Source organism: Anguilla rostrata, chromosome 14 (genome assembly GCF_018555375.3).
Source record: "Anguilla rostrata isolate EN2019 chromosome 14, ASM1855537v3, whole genome shotgun sequence".
Classification (NCBI taxonomy): domain Eukaryota; kingdom Metazoa; phylum Chordata; class Actinopteri; order Anguilliformes; family Anguillidae; genus Anguilla; species Anguilla rostrata.
In genome coordinates this window covers 6,441,252-6,463,954 of record NC_057946.1, presented here as the reverse complement: position 1 = coordinate 6,463,954, position 22,703 = coordinate 6,441,252, and the positions used below count along the sequence as shown (strand labels likewise).

At 43.8% G+C, this 22,703-nt stretch overlaps 1 protein-coding gene across 2 annotated transcripts in view; it reads right to left on the bottom strand.

Annotated features, from left to right (window-relative positions):
- Nucleotides 1-22,703, bottom strand: part of LOC135239430 (ras-GEF domain-containing family member 1B-A-like) — a 78,878-nt gene that overhangs the window by 2,684 nt on the left and 53,491 nt on the right. The window contains exons 1-12 of one of the 2 annotated variants that reach the window (XM_064308076.1): nt 16,595-16,952; nt 13,231-13,413; nt 12,832-12,954; nt 12,231-12,368; nt 7,993-8,205; nt 7,683-7,757; nt 6,569-6,664; nt 6,371-6,473; nt 4,039-4,118; nt 2,506-2,601; nt 500-595; nt 114-237 (exon numbers count right to left, since the gene is read on the bottom strand). In XM_064308076.1, coding sequence (XP_064164146.1) covers nt 114-237; nt 500-595; nt 2,506-2,601; nt 4,039-4,118; nt 6,371-6,473; nt 6,569-6,664; nt 7,683-7,757; nt 7,993-8,205; nt 12,231-12,368; nt 12,832-12,954; nt 13,231-13,407 — 1,321 coding nt within the window. In that variant the 5' untranslated portion in view covers nt 13,408-13,413; nt 16,595-16,952. Of the gene's footprint in view, nt 1-113; nt 238-499; nt 596-2,505; nt 2,602-4,038; nt 4,119-6,370; nt 6,474-6,568; nt 6,665-7,682; nt 7,758-7,992; nt 8,206-12,230; nt 12,369-12,831; nt 12,955-13,230; nt 13,414-16,594; nt 16,953-22,703 lie in introns of those variants that run through there. The other variant, XM_064308075.1, reaches the window with a different exon arrangement.

The following is a 22,703-nucleotide window of genomic DNA, read 5'->3' as shown; positions in this document are numbered from 1 at the left end:
TTTATACCAGCAACAGTAAACACCTATGAATTGATGATGTCAGAGGATAGTCTCCCTGCATTCTGCATGCTGATTGGGTGGAAGGCGACAGTAACTGATTTAAAGAGACGTACCGTCCTCGCTGAAGACAGGCGCAGTGAGGAGGTACTGCAGGACCTTGCGGTCCCTCTCAAAGGGACACTCCACCTGCTTCCAGGCCATGAACTCCCCCACCTGCTTGGCCAGTTCCCAGAATTTCTAGAACAAAAAAGGAAAATGTTTACTGTAGTGTAATGGAATTTTAAGTTTTACTTCCATATCAGAGGCAGGGATGGTGGGCTTGTGAAGACACAGCTGACATTTCTGAATATACGTTGCACTTCCCTATTTTTATCATTAAAAATAGCCTGGAAATATCCTCAAAATAGAAGTGTCATTTCAAGTAGGAGAGGTTACTCATGGAAACTACATTCACATTAAAACGCAAACAAAATGTTACACAAATTGCCTTGAGACTCACTTCAAAATTAACAAGTCCATTGGGTAGCCTGTTGGCATATCCTTCATTGAGGAAATAAATATCCTTGATCAATAGGCTGAAGAATGGGATGACAATCTGCAAAGGAAAGATAAAACATGTTTTAGAGCCAATGGCATAGACATGAAAAACTAGGTACAGTCCCAGTATTACAATTTAAATACATCTCACAAATTAACAGGGAAAAAAGTGAACAAAAAAGAGTGAAGAATTCAGACGTTATGGCACACCAACATGACTAAAATCAGCACTATTGCCTTTTCAAATGGGTATATGTCAGTTTTCTTTGGTTTTCTTTTGCTATAGAAAATGGAAGTCAGCACTAAAAAGGATTATTGCTGCAATAGGTAACAAAATAATGTGCTGGGAGGTGTCCTTTACAGTGTGTGTAAAAGAAAATCCATCTTTATCCAGCAAATAAAACATGCTTTTGGGGCAAAGGGAGTTGGAAACGGTGCCTATAAGACATTCCAATGATAAACTGCGCTCAATATTACTGCAGGTCTAATGCTCATACCCACTGCACCAGCAGCTCATGGGTGCTGTGGGGGGGGGGCTTGGGGAAGGGGGTGGGGGGGGTTGTTTGCTGCTATCTGACAGGGAAGCACTGCAAACTGAGACATGCAAAAATCTGGAGTGCAAACGTTGGCATGCCTCCTGGTTCTCCAGCAATGGGGGGGTAAAGCAAACAGTGCACAATCCTTGGCCCAATCACATGATCCAATTATCCCTCAGCAGACGCGACAGCACAGTGGAAGTGATTTAACTCGGGGACAGGCAGGCCACTTGAATTCAGATGCATGTGGAAGAGCAAGTCAAGGTATCAGCAAGACTTCATGCTTCTTTCGGGTCTGCGATATAAACCTCAACCAACACATAACTAATGGTCCACTCAGGGCAAAATCTGCCCTATCTTGACTGAGTTAATGCTAATGTACAAAACTATTTTTACCTTGGGGCTCTTACAGTGACTGACATAACCTAATTAGAGTTTGAGGAAAACATGTTATATAAATGTTACTGCTGCTGGGGAAGAGGGGGAAAAAAAATTCTGGTCTTCTCGGAAAGATCATGCTGTCTAAGAATTCCCCTGAGTTTGACTGGGAAAATTTTGTCTTCTGACCTCGTCATGTGCGCAACTACCCTTTTAGGGCCAATAGCACGTAGGCAAATTCACTCTTCAAAATGGCACCTGCAGCGAAATACTTCCAAAAATCTAGCGAAGACTTTTCAACCACAGTCACAATCCAAATTTGTACTGGTATCATAGTAATGACCGAGTACAGCACTGCCATTTCTAGATTGCTCCCGTGGGCAGGAGACCGCAGTACAAAACGTGAAATGGCCGCTTGCCATATTTTTCCAGAAGGGAACAGTACACATCTAAAAAGAGGAAATAACATTTTCCCCCTCCTTTTTGACGTCAAATCCCTTGGACAGCCCATTTATGACTCAACCCTGGACCATTTGTTTCTAAATTTTAATCACAGAATTACATAACGCGGATATTAAAGGTGCCGATGTTATTTATCGTTACTCGACCTCACTTATTTATTCATCTGCAGAAGCTGTTTGTATGTGGTTTGAGTCCCCACAATAATTTTTACATTATATCCAATAAGTCATCTGACACTCACATTCACATTACATAACAACCAATTGGTGTACAGTTTCAATTCCACGGAGAGAAAAGAACATGTTCACAGATCTTTTCCCCATACATGTTGTCTCTTTAAAGGGGAAATGCATTCTGTATTTATCCATATATCTCAGCTTGCATCGCGCACACGAAAAGTGCAATGATTGTTTGATGCAGAAATCAAATTTTAAATAAAGCACTAAAATGATTCCAAAAACATCTGCGTTGTGGACTACGCCGACCTGATTTTGGGACTACTGGGTTCAGTTGTTAAATTGCGGATGAGACGCTTGTAGCATGTGTGCAGGTTTAACAGCACAGGAAGGCTCAGACAGTCTGTGTACTGTACCTTCTCTCTGGTGCTGTTGGCGGTTATGGCTCTTTGCGTGGCGCCGCGCAGCGCCGTGCGGTAATTGTAGAAATTGCTGGACGGGTCCATTTGGTGCTGCAAGGTTAAGAGAAGCCAAATATTACAGAGAGAAGAGGTGGAGGTTTTTTTTACAGTTCTAACAAATACACTGCGGCATAGTCACTGGTCGGCAGGCACATGCATAACTGGATTTTACATTTGTTTTGCTTTTTGGCTGGATCGCAACAGCGGGGCCAGCCCTACAAATGCGAATGTCCGTGACTGAGTGACTGAGTGAGTGATGAGGTTACACCATTGGTCGGCCGGATCACGTGTGTTAGGTCCAGCCACATACTAGGTTTTAACTTGGTCTTGTTTATAATTGTGATGGTGTGTACAGGGCTCTCAGGATCCTGTTGATGTCTAGCCTTTTTTTAAACTTTTGCATTGGGTGAGTCGAGTGACATGCAGCTTGCAGGGTGGCTGACTCTCGAGCCAGGCAAAAGTCCCACCCCCCTGGCGGGCTGGGGTTTGATCCCCTGCCAGGGCACCTCCTGAGCTGTGAGCCCTTCTCTATCTGCTATCCTGTCTGCTTTCTACCTGTCTCAATGCAAAAAGAAACATAGGAAGCAAGGGATGACTGGGGAAGTCTGCTCTCCTTCCGAAGAAGGGCAGGTACCAGGGCAAAGCAGCACTTCAGCACAGCTGCAGAAATCCCTCACTAACCCCAGCAGGAGAGGGGGAACCTGACGCCTCGTCCAATACCACTTTCCTGGGGCTGGGTACAGGCAGCCTGATCCCATAATCCCCCCTCTTTGTACGCGGTGGATAAGTTTGGGAGTCCTGCGCCTGTGCACACACCCCCGCAGCCCGACCGTGCTCGGGTGGTGGGGGGGTAGGAGGCGCGTCTGATCTCCAGGCCAGCCCGCCACTGCGCCACGGCAAAATGAGCCCTGTACGGGGGGGGGGGACACACCCCTGATGGAGATAGCAGGCGGATTCCACGGAGGCACCTCTCCGGCTGTTAATTTAAAGCCTCGGGAGGGAAGGTGAATAGACTCCCCCTTGGTCATGGGAAGTATTGACTGGCATGCAGCCGGTGCCTCCATAGACGATGCCTACACGTTTCATAAAAGAGCCTGATTAAATGTCCCGCTCCTTACGTTAATAATGACCTATTATAAACCAGAGGCTGCAATGTTTAGAAAATTAGCCAAAGAAATAAAAAAGTGGGGATTGACAAGCTACTCCTTCACTACCTTTGCTTGATAAAAGAGACACTTGTGGACTTAGAGCACATGACGGTCAGAGGTCTGAGTCAATCGTCCAAGAGGAGGGGCCCTGAGGAACCCACGCACTCGTGCGCGTGTCATACGAAGCAGGACCGACGCCTGTGTGATCGTCTCCCTGCTCGTCGCCACGAGCGTGAGCCCACGTGCTCTCCACCCGCCGACACACTTAGTCATCGCCACCCACAGCGCGGCGCAGTCAAGCCCACGCGGAGATGAACCGCCGCACCACGCACGTCCTTACCTCCAGGATGTCAAACTTGGCCGTCTTGACCTTGCCCCAGGTCTTCCTCAGTCTGGACACGGGACTCATGTTCATACCAGCTGTAAGGAGGCAGAAATGGGGGCGTGGTTTAGAGATCACAGCACCAGGGTTACAGCAATGGCGGTGGTATTTGGGCCATTTAAACAACCAGACAGACAATCTGCTGTCTTCCAAGTCCCTTCCAGAGATGGCAATGTATCCTGCACATGAACAATGGCTTTAGAGCGCGATGCTGTTGAACATATGGTAATGGGTTGTGACAATGTTAACTCAGTCCTTCTACTGCAGAGGAGTCTCCCCATGGCCCCTGCAGACTCAGACAGACTCGCCTGTAAGAGGCACACGTTTACTGAGAGACAGAGAAGATAAATACTGGGATACTGTAGCGCAGAGATCCTGTTTCTTTTTCTGCTATTTATTGTTTCGCGTGGCATACTGTAGGCGCTCTGCCTCTGACATCTGTCGTGAAAATGGGTCGTAGAGATAAATATGACATCTGAGAAGATAAATCTGACTGAATGAGGTCAGAATGTAGTTTTTTTAATTTTATTTCTGTTTAAAACGCAAACTGTTTCTGTCAAGCCATTGTTTTCCTGGCAACCCCATCTCCAGAGGAACAACAGTTTATTGACAAAGGATTTTTCACTGCTAACAGGTGCTCGCCACAAAAAAAAAAACATTAAAAGCCAGCGATACAAAATTGAGTGAATGGTACCGAGCCCTGGGGCCAAGACGCCAGCCCGGGCACTCTTTCACAGCACACACAATGTCAGAGCCGTGTGCCGCAACGCAAACAGAGCACAACAGAGGACAACCTTTCTCACGACTCGTTTGTTCTGTTCCCCCGGAGTTTAATTTCCCCCCTCACTGTCTCCCGGGAGAGGGGCATGTGCGAGGCCTTGCCACGGGACAGGGTCTCCAGGGAGAGTCAGTGCTGGGACAGCTGGCTCCCCTCTCCCACTGCAGCGAGCCCGCCAATACCCCCTCTTCCCAGCCTGCCCCGACCATCTGCCTGCACCGAGCTCCACCAACGCAGTCCGCCTCGGCATCCCCAACCCCCCCCCCCCGCCCCCCACATGGCCAGCTGGCTCCCTGGCCACCTCCGTATCGGACTCCCCCCACTACTACTGGGGTGGGGTCCACGCTACCCATGATGCTACATGTGTCAGAAATCAGTTCAGGAGCATTTCGATACACGCTTGCTCTCTGTTTTCCCTGCCTCTCTCCGGATTCTATTTTGTTGTTGTATGCCATTATCTGGGATTCAAAACTGCTGGAAGAATAACTATTTGAAAAAACAATAATTTGTTTGTATGTTAACTGAACATATAATTAACGGCAGGCAAGCAATTTTAGTAGGCAATGTACAGAAAAGAGGCATCTGTCTATGCATTTTGGAATAACTGATTGCACTTGTTGTACGTCGCTCTGGATAAAAGCGTCTGCTAAATGCCTGTAATGTAATGATTTAAAAATGGTGTGATCTTCCTGGGAAAATACTCTCACCATCTCAATTTTCTGGTTGATGCAATGTTGGTTTGAATTTGCAGTGCCCATGAGTTTTACAGGAAGAAGGGAAGCACACTGTTTTATTCTTTCCATTTTAGTGCTGGGAATACAATTCCCCAGAATCAACTGAATAACCATACCCTGCACATTTTAAGATCTCTGTTTTGAAATGTCAATTTACCACTATTTTAACCCGAATCTGCAAAAGCAACCTAACTAGAATGTGCAACATGTCCCAATTTATCATATATGGATCACATGCAAAGATTTTGATTATTTACCAATAAAACATATAACAAAGTTATAACAAACGGTTGAAAAGTTTAATTTATAGAATTAACTGAAGTTGCATTACAACTGTTGGCCATGAATAACATTCTGCAGGTGTTTGTCAGTTATTTCAGTTAGCTAGAAAATAAGAGTAAATGCCATTGTTTCATTGTTTCAAAAGAAAACATCTAACAGTTAATTAGCTATATGGCTACTTATTATGTCAGCTATACATTTGGAAATGCCAAATATCCTGAAAACTCAACCTGCACGTTTTGTCAAGCTTTTTCAATTTTCCATAATTATTACAACACAGAGTGCTATGTATGGTTTGGGAAACAAAGTAAATCTTTCAGCGTGGCATACATTTGGTCAAAACATCCTGTGCTTTGTCCGAAACCTTTTCTGAAAAGAAAACTGCCTTACTGAGACTGGATGTCCCATGAACAAAAGCTTTCTGTGAGGCACTAAACCTGAGAGACAGATTTAGAAACAAAGCATTTCTTGCAGGGGGGAAAAAAAAGGTACTCACAAATAATGGCCATCATGGAATTGAAGTTTCCGATGTTGAAGCATTCCCGTGCCACATCTATGAGGAACTCGATGACCCGCGCTCTCTGCTTCTTCTTCACGGGCTGCGCGGGGAACAAAGGAGAGCAATTAACCCTTTGAACAACATGCGGTGGGACAGAGGACAAGGAGGCGGACAATGGCATCAGAGGGCCCTCACCATGCAGATCTCCGTGGCCACCAGATAGCTGAGCCTGTTGAACCACTCCACGTACGACTGCAGGTTGCTTGCCTTCTTGCGATCGCTGAAGCAACTCTGTTGGGAAGACAAGTGACCGTCTCATTCACAAAACTCCAAAACACTTCAATAAGGTTTTTTTTTTTTTTTTTTTTACTCAAGAGCTGCGAGATGACAATTGCATTCTATTATAGTTGCAGCTTTGATGGCAATACTTCTTGTGAGTGTTGGGCGCAGTCTTTGAAAATATTTTCCCATTCCCTGAATTTATGCAGGCTATTCAGATTTGGATAAGTGGACATTCCCATTTCAATAGCGGCTACCTTACATTCCACTCCTTTCTCCCCTGCCTCTGAATGCGTGATCAGACTTCCTTTTGAAGGACTCCGGCATCCATCATTACTTTCGGTGTCATGCCTCCCAATTGCAGGCCAGTGGAGGCGGGCCGGCCAAGGGGTCACAATCAGAAACGGGGGTGGCAAAGCGTTTGGCGCCAAATCCCCGGAGTTGGTGTTGCCTAGCAACCGGAGCTATAAACATTTGCTTGATACAAAACCATTTAAGGAGTCCTTGGCCAGCCTGTGTTGAGTTGTTGCTGGGCTATTGTTAACAGATATGCTATTCTACGTAATTGACAAGCAGAACTGGAGCTATCAGGTCTTTGTTGTGTCTGGGCTCCCCAGTCTGCCAATTCAAAGCCACCTCTATATTTAGAAGGAGGAAGGACTGGAGATTAAGAAACAAAGGGGAAATCCTGGTCATCCAGAAAGTGATTAAGGTTAGACAAGTTAAGTTTAGCTTTGTTTCACAGCTTTAAAATCCATAACTAAAAACTAAAAGATAATACCACAAACATTCATTCCAAAAAAGCATTTGCCTTTACCTCTTTAATGTTTATGTTTATTGACAGCATTCAGCTTTCTTCAGTGCTCGAGGCAGTCAGGGTGATTTAATTTAAAAGAATTTTTATTCTCGATTGGTCGACCAAATCCCCCATTAGCCAAAACTCTACATAGACTTGCCGAGAGCCAGACTCTTATGTAACCGAAGAATGCATGTGCACGATATTTGTTCTTACGGAAATAGGTCACATTACCTTATCATTATCCAGAGGGTCTTTCTGAACAAAAGCTTGGATAAATTCCTCAGGGCCAATGTAACTTAGTCGCTCCTAAAAAGCACAGACATCAAAGACAATGCAAATTGACTACCTCATATGATGCAATTTGTTAACATTTTTACAAAATCTCAAACTGTACCTCTAGAAAATGTACTGTAAAATGTTTATATAGGTAAATAAATAATGAGCCCCAGCATGTTAGTAAGAGAGCGGGGGGTCGTGACACAAAGAGAATCCTGGTGTAAATCACCAGCTGAAGCCGACAGGAAGTGCAGGGCTCACTCACCAGCTCTATGTGTGTGAGCTGCTGGGCCAGAGCGAATGGGTCATTGCAGATGGACAGGATGTCCCTCTGGATGGACAGAGGCTTGGCCTTCAGCACAGCCATCCTGTCCGTCGCGGTGGCGTTCAGCTTCGCCAGCACCTCCTCGTACTGGCTGAGCGTGGTCAGCTTGCGGATCAGGGCCTGAGTCATCTGGTGGAAGGCCTTCCGATAAAGCTGAGCAAAGCAAGACAAAGAGAGAAAGACGAGATCGATATTTACGGCCATCGCGGTTTTACCACGTTCAACACGAGGCTCGGGTCCACTGTTACGCGTTAGGCGGGAAAGACGCAAAGTGTGACCAAAAAGGCTAAATGTCATTAAGTGAACTTTGGACCGCTGCGTGTGCATTTCACGGGCGAGCTTGCGCATGGGCTGTTAAGGACCTCCACCGGGGCCGACTGAAGCACCCTGTCATCATGGAGTCACAGAGTGCACTCCATCTCGTGATTACTCAGGATACTGGATAATCACATGACACTGTCCGACCGCTTCAGAAAACCGCAGACTTAGCATGGGGATAGACCCTATTTCTCCTCTGTTCACACCCCAATACTTGTCAATGATCTTCATTAATTCAAAAATGAACCTAATCTTTGTCACTTTGCATGACCGCATTGGCTAAACCAAAGAATGCAAATATACAGAATATATAAATATATAAATGTCTGAGAGACCTGTACAGGCAGAGCTCTAGACCTGCAGTTCAGGCGGGGTAATTTAGAAGGCCCGGCTCGTCAGTGATAGATGTGCGAAACCTGCACTAAAAATCCTCGCTATTTTCCAGAGCTGTCCGTGTGATTCCTGGGCACCGGGGAAATTGGACTGTCCCCCATCAATCAGCCGGGTACAGTGAGGACACCGGCAACACAGCCAAGCACGGGCCCTATCGGTACCTCACCGTAATAAATAAACGAAGCATTTCTCCAGCCTATCAGCTCATGCCTTGACATAAGTCCCTGAGCCTTGATCACGTCAGGTGGTTATGGCAGGCTAAAATACAAATAACAGAGCTTCGATAATTATTGTGTATGATCTCTTTGAGACGGTGAAGGGACACACATGCTAAGTTCTGAGTACAGGTCCATGGTAGCTTATCAAAAAGTAAAACGAAAACTGTGCACTTGATGAATGTGGATCGGTTACGATGATGCAGTTACGAATGAACACAATAGAAAAATAAAGGAGTTCTCCTGCGGTGAGTCATCGCTTCATATTGCATCAAATGTTAACTGTGCAATAATGCATACGCTTCTGTTCTGAGAATTCAAAGTGCCAGCTGTTGAACCTGAAAACAACCTGTAAAGGGTCAATCTATAGCCCTTACATTTCATAAAGTAACCCTATGATGGTGAGGCACTGCTCGTTTTCTACACGTTTGTGTGGCTGGGTTGGAGATCCATGAAAATATCACCGATTGCCTCTTTAAAGTTCACCGTCTGAAAAAGCACCACACTCCGCTAGAAACAGAGGATGAGTATATTTAGAAAAAAATCCTGGGAATAACAAAACTATCTGCCATTTTCAAACCACATGCTGCTCAGTTATGGTGACATACAGTGCTAAAAATCTCTGTTGTTGTTGTGGTTCCAAGCCTAGGTTTGGCAACAGACTGAATGCTGGGAAAAAAAAACAACTGCTGGTCTCGTGGCACGACCTTGCCCGCAGAGTCCAGTCAACTCCCTCATTAACCATTTTCAGTCATGTGATATCACGTTGTGGCGCACAAATGGATTGCCTCTCTGTAAACAGAGACTGGTGGAGCCTGGTCACGTTTACACAGATACACAGGCTCTCAGGTCAAGCCCAGGGCACAGGTCATCTCTGGCTTCGCTGAAAAACAGTACTCTTTATATAGTTCACCACTTCCATAATGACAGCCTTTAAATACCATGTTAAAAAGAACAATGTGGTCTGGAGTCCACTGCGAACAGATGTTTGAGGATTTATTCTATTTAGGGCTTTTACCATCCTGTCTAATTCCTGTGATTTTGCACAGTAGGACAGTACTGAGGTAAAGTAACAAAATAAATGGTCCAAAATGGACATCAACACAACAAACTGCAAGTTAGGTGCAGACAATTTGGTGTCTGATGTGCATCTTTCTCTCTCTCTCTCTCTCTCTCTCTCGGTGTGTGTTTGTGTGCGTGCATGGACCATTTATAATCCTCTTTGTTGTGATTTGGTCTTACATGATGAGTTCTGAATATTGAAAAGCACTTCTTAAAACAGCCCTCTTGTCTTCATGCTGTCTCATTATATAAAGAAAAGCATTGTACTTGGCCCAGTTCTCCAAGTACTGTAGGTCACCAAGCACACACTGTGCAGGGAACATCTCTACAGCCAGTATCTGATTTAAACAGAGGTTGTGCAGTATAAAACTCCAGTAGTTCATAATGTACAGTAAACAACTATTGCCTACGTGTACACTGGCCTCTATGAATGCAGCCTTATAACCAGCAGACAGAAACCTAACTGAAAAAATAGTCACATGTAGACAGGGCTGCCTTTTTTTACTGATGAAAATATCTGGATAGAAACAGCCGGAAGCCACCTATGCGTAAACATAGTTTAAACCCACTGATGGACATGATAAAAACGGAGGTGGCCAGGCAGCCATATCACGGTACAAGGCCCCTGATCCCCAGGGAAAATAAACTTTTCTGAATGTGAAAAAAGGGTCTTCATTGCACTTTTTATTCCCATAAGTCAATGCAATGCTACGTCAATGTCAGAGAACAAAGGTGAGGCAGAGCCCGGGAGCCCCTCTCAAGAACATACATGTAGGAGTCTAAGATCCATGCGTGAACATCAGGAGGAGGTCACCGAGGTCCCTGATGAAATTGATCCTCAGTGTAGAATCAATATCCAGTTCATGTAATGCCAGATGACTCATCTAAAGAGGGCTAATCTTTTTAGGGAAGTGTAAATCTGGACAGATGTATGAGCGTCTCCAATCGCTGACCTTCCGCCTGAACGATCAATACGCTCCCTTCATCAATGATCGGGGTGTGATTCCCCATTCCCTCAATATGCACTGAGAAACCACTGTCATGTGGTCGTGGGGTTGGGGGGGTGCAGTGAACACAAGTTCTATTTGGAAAGGAAAACGTCTGATCAAAGCAGCAAAAACAAGACTGGAATCCACTAAAGGGATGATACCATGATTCACGACGTGCCAGTGTGGGGTAGCGGTTTATAGATCCGACCATGAAAATCTCTATGACATTTGACATTTGCTAATAAAGAAAAGATTCATCTTGACAGGTTTTTTTGTGAAGTCCACATTAAAGTGGCTACAGAAGCTTCTAGAGAAAGGGGATGCTAAACCTATATCATGCAAGTCAGCACGAGTGGAACAATTCAAATGCTGTCTAAGGAAGAGCCCTCGAGTTGACAAAAGCTGCCAGAATCCTGAACAATGCAGCTTTTCTTTTTATGCAGTCGGGCTCTGCAAACTGCTTTGTGGCTAGATAAACTGTCCCCTCCCCAGCCTTCGGTTTTCCGACTGCAGCTCCGGCTCCTGTACAAACCATTTTGACTGCCAAATTCAGGACGCTGTGCGTCTTTCTCTGTTCTGAGGCTTAGTTCAAATGCCAGCTGTGAGTCACCAAACAACTGCGACAGCAAATATACAGCGCGCGTTTAAAATGCACATATAAAAAAAGTTTTCACCCAGTCCAGGATTATCTTTATAGGAATTCTTGCTGCTCAGAAGGCATGCTTTTTGTAGAATTCTGATCGTGGAGTGTCTCCAGTGGTGCCAATTTAAAAGCAGGCATGCAAACACACCCCCCAAAAAAGAAAATAAATTAAAAACAATAAACGCCCTATTTATGTCCTTTTGGCATTCTTTAATGGCAGAAATGCCGGATGTCTTTCCCAATCTTTGAGAGACAAATGTCTTCCTGAGACCTCATACACTCCAGTATGCATGAACCAGAATATAAAATCATGTTTTATAGCTGAAGCTCTGTAAATTGATGACTATGGAATGGACTGAGACCAATCTCACAGATTAGTGAGGAATGGATCACACTGCGAAGAATATCATTAACTCGACAGATATGAACGAGACTATCAAAAATGGCCTCTCTAGCATGCCAGAGCAGGAATGACTCAAGCGTACGGGAGAGAGAGTGGCTGTTGTGCATCTCTGCGTGTGACAGCTGGGACGCACAGAGGTCAGGCAGAATACTGACCTCATCTCCACACGCGATGCGATGGGTGAGCTCCTTCAGACTGCGCATCATGCGCTCATCCCTGAAGTCATAGGGGAACGTCTCCGACCACTCGCTCAGCAGCTGCACCATCTTTGGGGCGATCTTCCGCAGTCTGATCTGGAGTGACAGAACAGGTTAAAACACAGACACAGATACACAGATACACACACAGACGCACACAGATGCACACGCATATTTTACATGCACGGATACGATGCAGGTTTTGTATATGGACCGATAAATAAGGAAAACGTATACTTTTTGAAATACATTTTCTTATATTTCCATGCGGATGCAATTAGGTTTCTGGATTTGGGTATTTGCTAATAGTGGGGAGGTGGTCATATAAAGTCTGACAGAATAACAATATGCTACGGCTTGAGAATTATGCCTCATGTGAAAATCATAATGACAGCCTACAGACACTTCACCACAAAAGTGCAAAACTGTGTCTGTAAAATTCAGGTGTGGGTGGCGTGGGAGTGGGCAGAAGTAGGACTGGGCATTGGACGGTGGGAATAAGTATGACTGGGCAGTAGGCAGAGGGAGTGGGTGATGGTGTGGGTGTGCCGCTGGGTACCTTGTCAGCCTGGGGGTCGCTGAGTCTCTGGTGCTCCACGCACAGGTGGCACACTCTTGACATGAGCTCATACGGATGCAGGAAGAGGCGGGAACTGAGCAGGAAGGTGAAAATGTATGTCCTCTGTGAGACAGAAAAGATTTTGTTCATGAGATTTCACTATAATTCTCATACACAGAGTAAATTACACAGTGAGTATGACAGTGGATTAAGTGCCAGCACAGGTATAGAATTGCAAATAACACAGCAGTGATTAAGTATAAAGCTGAAAAGGTATATGTATGGACATTTATATTTGCCTGTGTCACCACTTCCCATATTATCAAAGAATACAGCTTTTAATGTAAAGAAGACCTGATTATGTTGTACTTTGTGAGCGGTATAAAGATATAAACTTACATCAGGGTAGTAATCCACATTGGGCACTAGGTGTTGAATGAGTGCTTCCAGAGACCCTGACACAAGGTTGTTGTCATGGTAATACAGGCCACCATAACCGTCTTCCTTTGTTTGGTAGACATTGTTGTTAAATCCGGTGCTGCCAAACGTGGCCGGAAACGGTGGTGTTTGCGGCATGTTGCGCTGTTGGGGAAACAAGCAAACGAGCAAACTTGAGTGTGTGACAAAAGGAAACAAGCCTCGGTCCATTAACAGTAAACCAGGTCCTAAGAAACCGAACACGAGTGCAGTCTAATAAAAAATAATACAGGAACAGGACTAATTTGATTCTTTGTATACTTCCTGTTACTGTAAAAGAAGGTTTATGGGATCACTGATGCGTACTATGACCCATATCAAGCATCTGTGTGATCAACTAACAAATCACTCACAAGCTGCCTGTACAATTCTCAAGGCTTCAGGAAACTTTAATGCATAAAACATCACAGTCCAAATAAAGCTATCTTTCGACCACCATCACAACAGCTACCGCAAAGTTCTGCCTTACCCTTCTCATGTAGCGGTTTAAACACAGTCATTTCCCCCATCCCTTCACACCCTCGCATGGGATTTGACACAATGCACCCATTCTCACACGACATCATCATAACAGCGAACCGTTTCTGACCTTGAGAACGCACGGCTCTCAGTGAGCCGTTACTCATCCCTTAGCAGCCTCCTGCAAGCCCCCTGGTACAGACGGAGCACGCTCCAGGAGAGCGCGCGGCCATGAAAAGGCTACTCCCAAATAAATCTGGGCTCACCCCCTCGGCACGCAAACAACAACTCGCGGCGGCGATCGCGTCCCTCCGCGAGTTCCAGTTACCCATCTTCCCCCCAGGCGCCCTCCCGTCTTCCCCACAAAAAAAAAAAAACCCCTCTATTTCAGGGGAGGGGACGGCTCCGGATTTGCCTGCTGGTGGGTAGCCCACGGCATGCCAGCACGAGCCAAAATCCCCCAAGCCCCTTTCACGAGGGCGCACTCTGGGCGCTGGGCTATTAAGCGATTAGGCAGACTCTTCAGCGCGCCGTCCCGGTTGCAGATACGCTCCTTCGCACCACTGAAAACCACACAATGGAGGCCATTCACCGTCCCGGCGCGGGCCACGGGGACCCCGAACAATGGGGCAAGTCCACGGCCACCGCCGGCCTATTGTGGAAGCCGTTTGGCGAATTACAGCGGGGGCCGGGGGGGGTCGAGAGAAGGGACACCGGGCCGCTGGGGAGACCCGTACGGCGTGTCAATCCCTCCCTTTTGAGACCACGCCCTTTAGATATCTGCGTGAAAACTTCATGCGGCCCGCGTGTCCGAATAAGTCACACGGGCACCCCCCCACATCTTTCCCGCCGTGCGGGCCCCCGTACCACCATGGCAACTGGATCAGCAGTGTGAAGAAAAATCAATGGCGAGAGAGCAGCTTTCCTAGCATGAAACTCTGATGACATGAAAGGTGCCACGATCAACACACGAGAAGCACAAAAGCGTTCAAATTAATGTCCTTTATACCCATTACAAGTCGGTCTGTAAACAGGCCTGCGATGTCAAATGATTCATTCAAAGAGATTGTCTGACAATTATTAATGAGCTTTTGATAAAAAGTCTTCTTCCAAGTTTGTGTGCTTAATCCTAGAATTCTTTTTAAGCCATATATACAAAAGGAATTTAATACCCCTGAAATGATTCTATCATGTTGTATAATAATATAATAATGCAACAGAAAATGTGACTAACACATTTATGCATTAATATTATGGGCAAAGTATTACATAATATGTACAGTATTTATGTAATAATGGGCTGGAAAGGGGGAGTGCTGCTTGACACAAATGCTTGAAAACACAAATCACACAAGTCAGCAAGTGGTCGTCTAAAAGATAACTTGAGTCAAGACATAATGTGGAAGCTTCACTCTCAGGGAAGTTATCTGTGCATGGGGAAAACTGAGAGTCAATACCAGATGAATAGCTGACAAGTTGGTTCATAGGAAAATAACATGACCACTGCAGTTAAATAGTAATGAAATGTATGACACAGCATAACACATCTCCAGAAACCATCACATACAGCAGGGATGCAATATAGTAAAAATCCAAATTGAGATTTTACAACATGGCATATAGTAACTATATCCTAACTGATCAGAGTAACAGCCTTGTTTATTCTATATGGCTTGTCTAGTTGTGTACCAGAAAAACGTACACTATAAAGTGAGGTGAGGCACTAAGAACTAAAAAGATCAATCCCATACTTCTTTAAAAAAAAAAAACAAAAAAAAAAACTGTTTCTGTCATTCACAGTCCTGGGAACTGGAACGTGCTAAGTACTGGTCCTGATTTATAAGATTTCAACTCTACAGTACATTACACTCGTCTGAAACTTGAAGCGTCCCTAACTGGATAGATACATGACACATCCCGTGGTTTTAAAAAGATGCATTTCTTAAAAGAGCTAAAAGAAAAACAAACCACAAACACAACAAGCCAGACGAAATAATCAATTTCATAACTGATTCAAGCCATACACAACAGACACGTCACCACACCGTTCAGTGGTGCATTCCTCGGCACAATACATCATGTAGAAATACAGACACCAGAGATTGCCACCTTGGAAATAGTAGCCAAGGCTACTCCTTAGATATACCCTTTGGAATGAGAAAACCTCCCAAAAATCAAATCCCCTGTTCTTTTGTGTTATTTGAGAGTGTAAGAACAGCTAGTCTAATGTTCATAAAGTAACGTAATAATAATCTCAAAGTCACCAGAGAAAACCAAATTCATATTAATTATGTTTCTTGAGGATAGCGCTACCAAGTCCAACACACAAAAAGGGTAATTTAATGTTCCAAGATCATGTGAACACCTGGGAATATGTTTACTCTGGCAACGCGCCACTTTAATCGCCTACATAATTTAGGGTTTAGATAGCCCAATTTTGTCACGTAAAACGTAGTTCCAGGCAAGTGCATTTTATCAAAACGCAAATATTCTGTGTGGCTTTAGCCAACATTCACAACTAAAATGTTCTTTCTTCCATATAAATTGTGCGCAGACCTGCAGTGACTGTAACGCGATTATTTATTTATTTATTTTGGATTAGCCTACTATTTATCAACTTCCAACGGCAGCAAGACCGATACAAAAAAGCTTTATGAATCACAATCCTTGATGTTCACGTGCAAATTGGTATTGCTATTCGCAAAGGTGGGCAACAAGAAAACCGTATTTGTGAGCATAGTCTGCAGTTCTAAATTTGTACAACATTTATGTATTCTCAGCATTAAAATGAAATAAATACAAATAATACATGATCTGGCTAACTTACCACCAAATGAACTGGACGGTAGATTTAAAGATCCTTTGGAGACACAAAAATCAACAAGGGAGGATCCTCGGGAACATGTCAGAATCGTATATCCAAGTCTTTTCCCTACGATCAATTACGCGAACGAATTTGGTGGGGAAATGACAGAGAGTCAACTGATCTATCTTTCTTTGTATGTATCGTCCAAGATCAGCACATAGTTATCACAACACAAAGAAGTATCGCAGATGGTTAAATTACGCTGTGATCGCCGCAGATCTGAACATCCACACAGGGCGATTCGGTCCGCGCACTGAATAAGCCACGGCAGTCCCACAAAAACAAGGGTGTTCAAATGTATTAGTCAGAAAACCGGGAAACGCAGCCTTCTCATACGCTTAGAGTCGTTTAACTACGAGTGCAGTATCCAATCACAGCGACGAACAGACAAATCGAAATGCCACAGCGACCCTATTGCTTCATGTCCCGTACAAGCCAGCTCTAGCAAAGCGACTAATTAAATCGGTCTGTATACAGACAGCATACGCAACCTTAAAGATACACGAAATATGGTATTTTTCCACGATGTTTTCGCATGGTAACTTGATCACAGAAAGGGAGATCGTGCTAGGTTTGGAATAATATCAAACAATTGTATTTTACATCCTAAAACTTATCTTAAAATTGGTAAGGGACAGGGCAGGGGTCAGTCCAGTTCCACAGTTCTGAACCGGCAGGATGAGATCAGTAGTACAGACTGCACTGGCAACATTCCTGGAATAGTCGCATGGACCATATTAATTGGTCTTCATATGCATTGATCTTTGGCAAGATAGTGCATCTCTATCTATTTCGGTTTAATCGTTTCAACATAAACTAAAGCATTAGACACCTACATCAACTGAAACTGTTTAGACATTCCATGGCGCTTATACCACTCCAAAACTTTGTCATTAAGCAAGGTTTGTAATACAGACCATGTTTTCTGCTAAGATAATTCTGTTTGCCCCCATTGCAATTCATGAATGTTTAGCAACTAAACAACAGCAAATCCCAACAGTATTAATGATCATGTAGCTCTAACTCAATGTGTACTGCAAAGACTTTAAATTGTTGCAGTTTCCTAAATAGGTTTTTAATTTAATTTTAAAGCTTTTTATTTTTTTAACTATTCAATTTAAATCCACAAACTCTTCCAGAATAAAAGAAAGATGTGGTTCAGATGGAGGTTCATGCACTGATGTTGCCTTTCTCAGTCAGAAGTCACAGGTTCCTGAAGGAAAATTGTAAAACTGACCATATACTTTTCTTTTTCAAGAATCGTGGTTTTGATTACAGCACAATATGTGCATTTCTGTGACAGGCTGCAAACACAACTGAATCTATGTTAAATCTATCCCAGTGGTTATTAGTACACAGCTAAAGATGAATTGTTTGTAAATTATGTTTGTAATTCCCAGCTGGTCTGATCTTAAGATAATATTAACTTTCAAATAACATATGCTAGGATCAGCATTTTTCAAATTCATCAGATAAAACCAGTAAACCAGTTAAACCTGTTTAACATTCAAATCTGAGATTCCAAAACTAAAAGCATGATAACAGCCCTCTGCCCTTAGTCAAAGTTCATTATCTTTTTGTGAACAGTACATTAAGTACTGCGCATTAGCAATGCAGTTTATTCCACATGTATATTTTATTATGGCTTTGTGGATTTAAATCCTGGTCTGAATTCCCAAATTATTTGGAGCGTGCAGTAGCTGACTTGTCTTTACTCAAATTGCTACTCATACACATTAGTTCATCACACCATTGTTTCCTTAAAAAAAGCTAACCTCTCAGCAAGATACTCTTGTTATTCAACGAGAAGGTATACATCAACACCTACTTTTAACAACTGAAAAGACCTGCCCTCATTCTGCTTCCTGGCCACTTCATCCTGGTTAACTGGTGTATTCACGCCTACGTGTTAAACCCACAATGCGTAGTCACGCGTTGGAGAGTGCCTCTTCTTTCAGGTAGCAGCTGAAAATATTACCACATGCATTGCCCCACAGCATGAACTGACACCCACGCTTAGCAACTCAAATGGCCCAACATCTCAAAATGACACATGCAAGGGAGCATAATCATTGCATACCATTGAAAAACCTTGCATTTTTTCCATTCACTAAATTCAGAAAACACAAATTACCTCAATGTACAGTGTGATATCCAATGTAGTGTAGTGTGCAAGTAGCCAGGTACATATTCTGAATCGTGAATTAAAAATAAAGATCACGTATTAGATATATTTGTACACTTTGTTGTATGTCGCTCTGGATAAGAGCGTCTGCCAAATGCCTATAATGTAATGTAATATATAGGGGTAACAGATCTGCTGGACAGTTTTTTTTTATAAGTGATTTGCCAGACTTTGCAGGAGTATCTCTATACCATTATTAAGGGGAAGTACAAAATGTACTGGAGCAAAAAATAAATCAGATGCACAAATATTAATCCCTAAATGTAAACATAGATGTAATTACAATCACCCAAAGATCAAGTGCATATAACAAAATGGGTAATATGAGTATAAAAATATATCACCAATATCATCATGGGCAGTTTGACAGATTGCCAAATAAAGAGTTGATTCCTTCTGATAGCAATGTCAAAGCTAAGGTGGACTTGGCTTTTGATCCCTTGAGCTGGGATGTAATGGAGTATTTGGGATTGGGGTAGGTGGCGGAGGGTGGGAGGAGGTTAGAAGGGGATTTTATGCAGGGCTTGGGGAGGTTAAGCACTCACAGGGGGCTCAAGCTTCCTGCTGGTCTCCTCCCTCCCCCCTAGTTCAATTGACTGTGATCCCTAGATGGCTATAATCTTCATCCTCTTAAGTATTGCAGGTTTGGTGCAAAGGCCTCAAAGAGCCAATGGTCAAAAATTATTGCTCATCATTCTTCCTGGCCATTGTGCACATGATGATGTGCAAAAGAAATGTTCCCTTTTTCCTTGTGTACTGTTAAATCAGTAACTCAAATGTATATTTAATTTTCCTCATGAAGTATTTTGTTCTTTTAATTGTGGAATTCTTCTTTTAATTTTTAGTAGTATTCAATAAAAGGGAGTATTCATTCCCTCCATGAAAATGATGGCACTAAACTTGAGTGGTTCTTTGGGCTTGTCATAACCCTTTGATTCCAAGGCAAATATCCCCCTTATACATGCATTCCCATTCGAATGAATACATTGCCTCCATTTGGTGCCGTCCTAAGCATGGCCAACCAGGGAAAGACCTGGGAAGACATTTACGATCAGCTTATCTTTCGGGTACTCATACCATATTAAACTCAATTAGATAAAAAAAGTGCGAACAAAATCACAGCACTAATTCTGCCAGCCCATAATAAGCTCTGCGTGATTTTTATCTCATCACAGCCAGATTTTATTACCACTGATTAAAACAAACAAACAAACAAACAAATTAATTAATTAATTTTAAAAAATGTGTTTTCCTGCAGAATCTTCAGCTGAACACTAAACGGTCAATTTTCAATGAACCAAACAGAGAGGGATTCGAGCCCTGCACAGGGAGCGGATGGGTGAGGCAGCATTAATAGACTCTTCCGCTGAGCAGACGAAACTTCAGCCCATCAGGCCCCATCACAATTACACAGGATGAGAGAGACCAGACACTGCACTGTGAGCCTATCAGTGCTACTCTGGAGCTACTCGGAGCTACTCTGACCCACAACAGATTGTCTCTTGATCAATCTGTGGTCTTGTGCGCACTTTCATCACAGGAACATTACATTACATTACATTACATTACAGGCATTTAGCAGACGCTCTTATCCAGAGCGACGTACAACAAGTGCATAGGTTTCAAGATGTAGAGGCGCAAAAGAAACACTAGAGTGAAGTAAGGATCGTAGTGCCAGAAGTGACCACATCGATCAGGACTCCAACCCTGTAGAGTAAGCTTGTTCAGCAGCAAGAATCCTACCAAGTACAAAGTACAAACTAGCACTGGAATCACACCTAATCATACAAAAACAATCCTACCAGATACACTAACATAATCAAATTATCCTAGCTAGGTACAATGAGCTGAACTATAGGCTAGGGAGGGGTGGGGAGAGGTGCAGCCTGAAGAGATGAGTCTTCAGTCTGCGTTTGAAAGTGGTGAGATTCTTTGCTGTTCTGACCATCACGGGGAGGTCATTCCACCAGCGAGGAGCCAGGACAGACAGCAGACGGGAGCGGGAAGTGCAGACGCGAAGAGGGGGAGGTGCTAAGCGTCCAGAGGTGGCAGAACGGAGAGGTCTGGCTGGTGTGTAGGGTCTGATGATCCTCTGAATGTACCCTGGTGCTGACCCCTTAGCTGCCTGGTATGCAAGCACCAAGGTCTTAAATTTGATGCGAGCCATAACAGGCAGCCAGTGGAGGTCAGTGAGCAGGGGGGTGACATGGGAATGTCTGGGGAGGTTGTAGACCAGACGCGCTGCAGCATTCTGGATGAAACAAACGCGCTGCAGCATTCATAACTGAAATATCCTACAAGAAGCATTCACTGCAGCTTAAATGCATTCATTCTATTGGGGAAAAATTGGATTTTTAACAGGAGGTTCACCTTGTGAATCGTTTGATCTTCCCCAACATTCATTCTGAATTTTATCACAGTGGATAATAATGGAAAAATTGAATTTTATAAGAATTTTTATGATTGCAACTGCAATTTAGTTTATACGTGGAGAAGAACATGGGGGAAAAGCCCATTAAGAACAATAGGCTGCTGCCATTCCACTGTCTTCAGCTTAGTGAGCTTGCAGAAGTCTGAGTGTGTATTTAAGTGACATGATCTGCTGTGGCAAAACCAGGTCAGCGAGCACAAAGGAGAAGAAACCATAACGTGCATAAGCTGATTATGTCACTGCACCTAGAGGTGGAATGAAGAAACACACAGGGCATCTGCCACTAGAGAGAGGGTCAAAGCTGGGCATTTCTTCATGTAGTTTTTCATGTCTGTGGCATCAAGGCACTCAAGCGTGCTAACTTGGGACACAGAGCACGCTTGCCTGTGTGCACGTGTGTGTCTGTGTGCTTTTGACCGATCAGCATTCCTCATTCTCCCTCCAGTCACAACAGTAAACGCTTATTTTCTCCAAGCACACAAAAATTATGTTCTGATAAAACATTTTTTTTTTTTTTAAAACTCGGACAACAGCAGCAAAGACCGTTCCCAGAACTGTAAGAAAATGAGCTGTGCAGTTCACTTCAAAAGGCTGCCAAAGCATGGTTTCCATTGTAAAACCAGACAAATATTCATTTAATTTGAAGAAAGGATCCCACCATTACTTCAAGCAGCAATCTGTCTTTCCTCTCATGCCATCTGCGCTTTTGTCTCCTGTGCACTAAATATCCGGCACATAAATTAACCTAGCAGTCCACTTTGTGAAACTGCTTAGAGCAAAGGTTCATCTTCACTGATGGGAAGCAGGGTATTGGCTTTTGCAATCAATAGTAACATGTGTTATCCACTCTCAGGAATCTATTTGCATTGGTCTTTTTTTTGTGATATGAAACTCACAATATGCAGAATGTCCTGAGTTCTGTCACTAATGCTAATCCCACATCCACTGCACTCTGTCTGAGATACGAGTTGGTGCACTAATCATTAATCAGGCCTTGTATACAGTAGCTCCCAACGGCACACTCTCACAGAAGCATTGTGGCTACACAGCCGTGCGCTCACTGTTCTCCAGGCTCTCTGAATCACCCTAAACCACACAGATCCCACACAGCTATTCTCCCTCACTTCACTCAAAGCATGACGAACGGAAACCTGGTCCACACAGCGCGGGTGAACGTGGACTCTTAGTGTGACACACACGATACGTGTTAAACACACCCTCCAGTCTACCAGCGAGCCGTACACACAATGCTGAATGAAGCTCTCTTCAACTGATCAGAGGACTCAGCGTGCATAGTGAGTCTGTTTGAAAGATTCTAACTAATATGTGCAATCCGCAATATATGCTAGAACAAACATCAATGGAAATGACCTGTTAACAAATCCTGTGACACCAATTATGAAATTAGTATAATTCTCAGAGCAAGAAAATGAATTGGCTCTGATAATGCATTA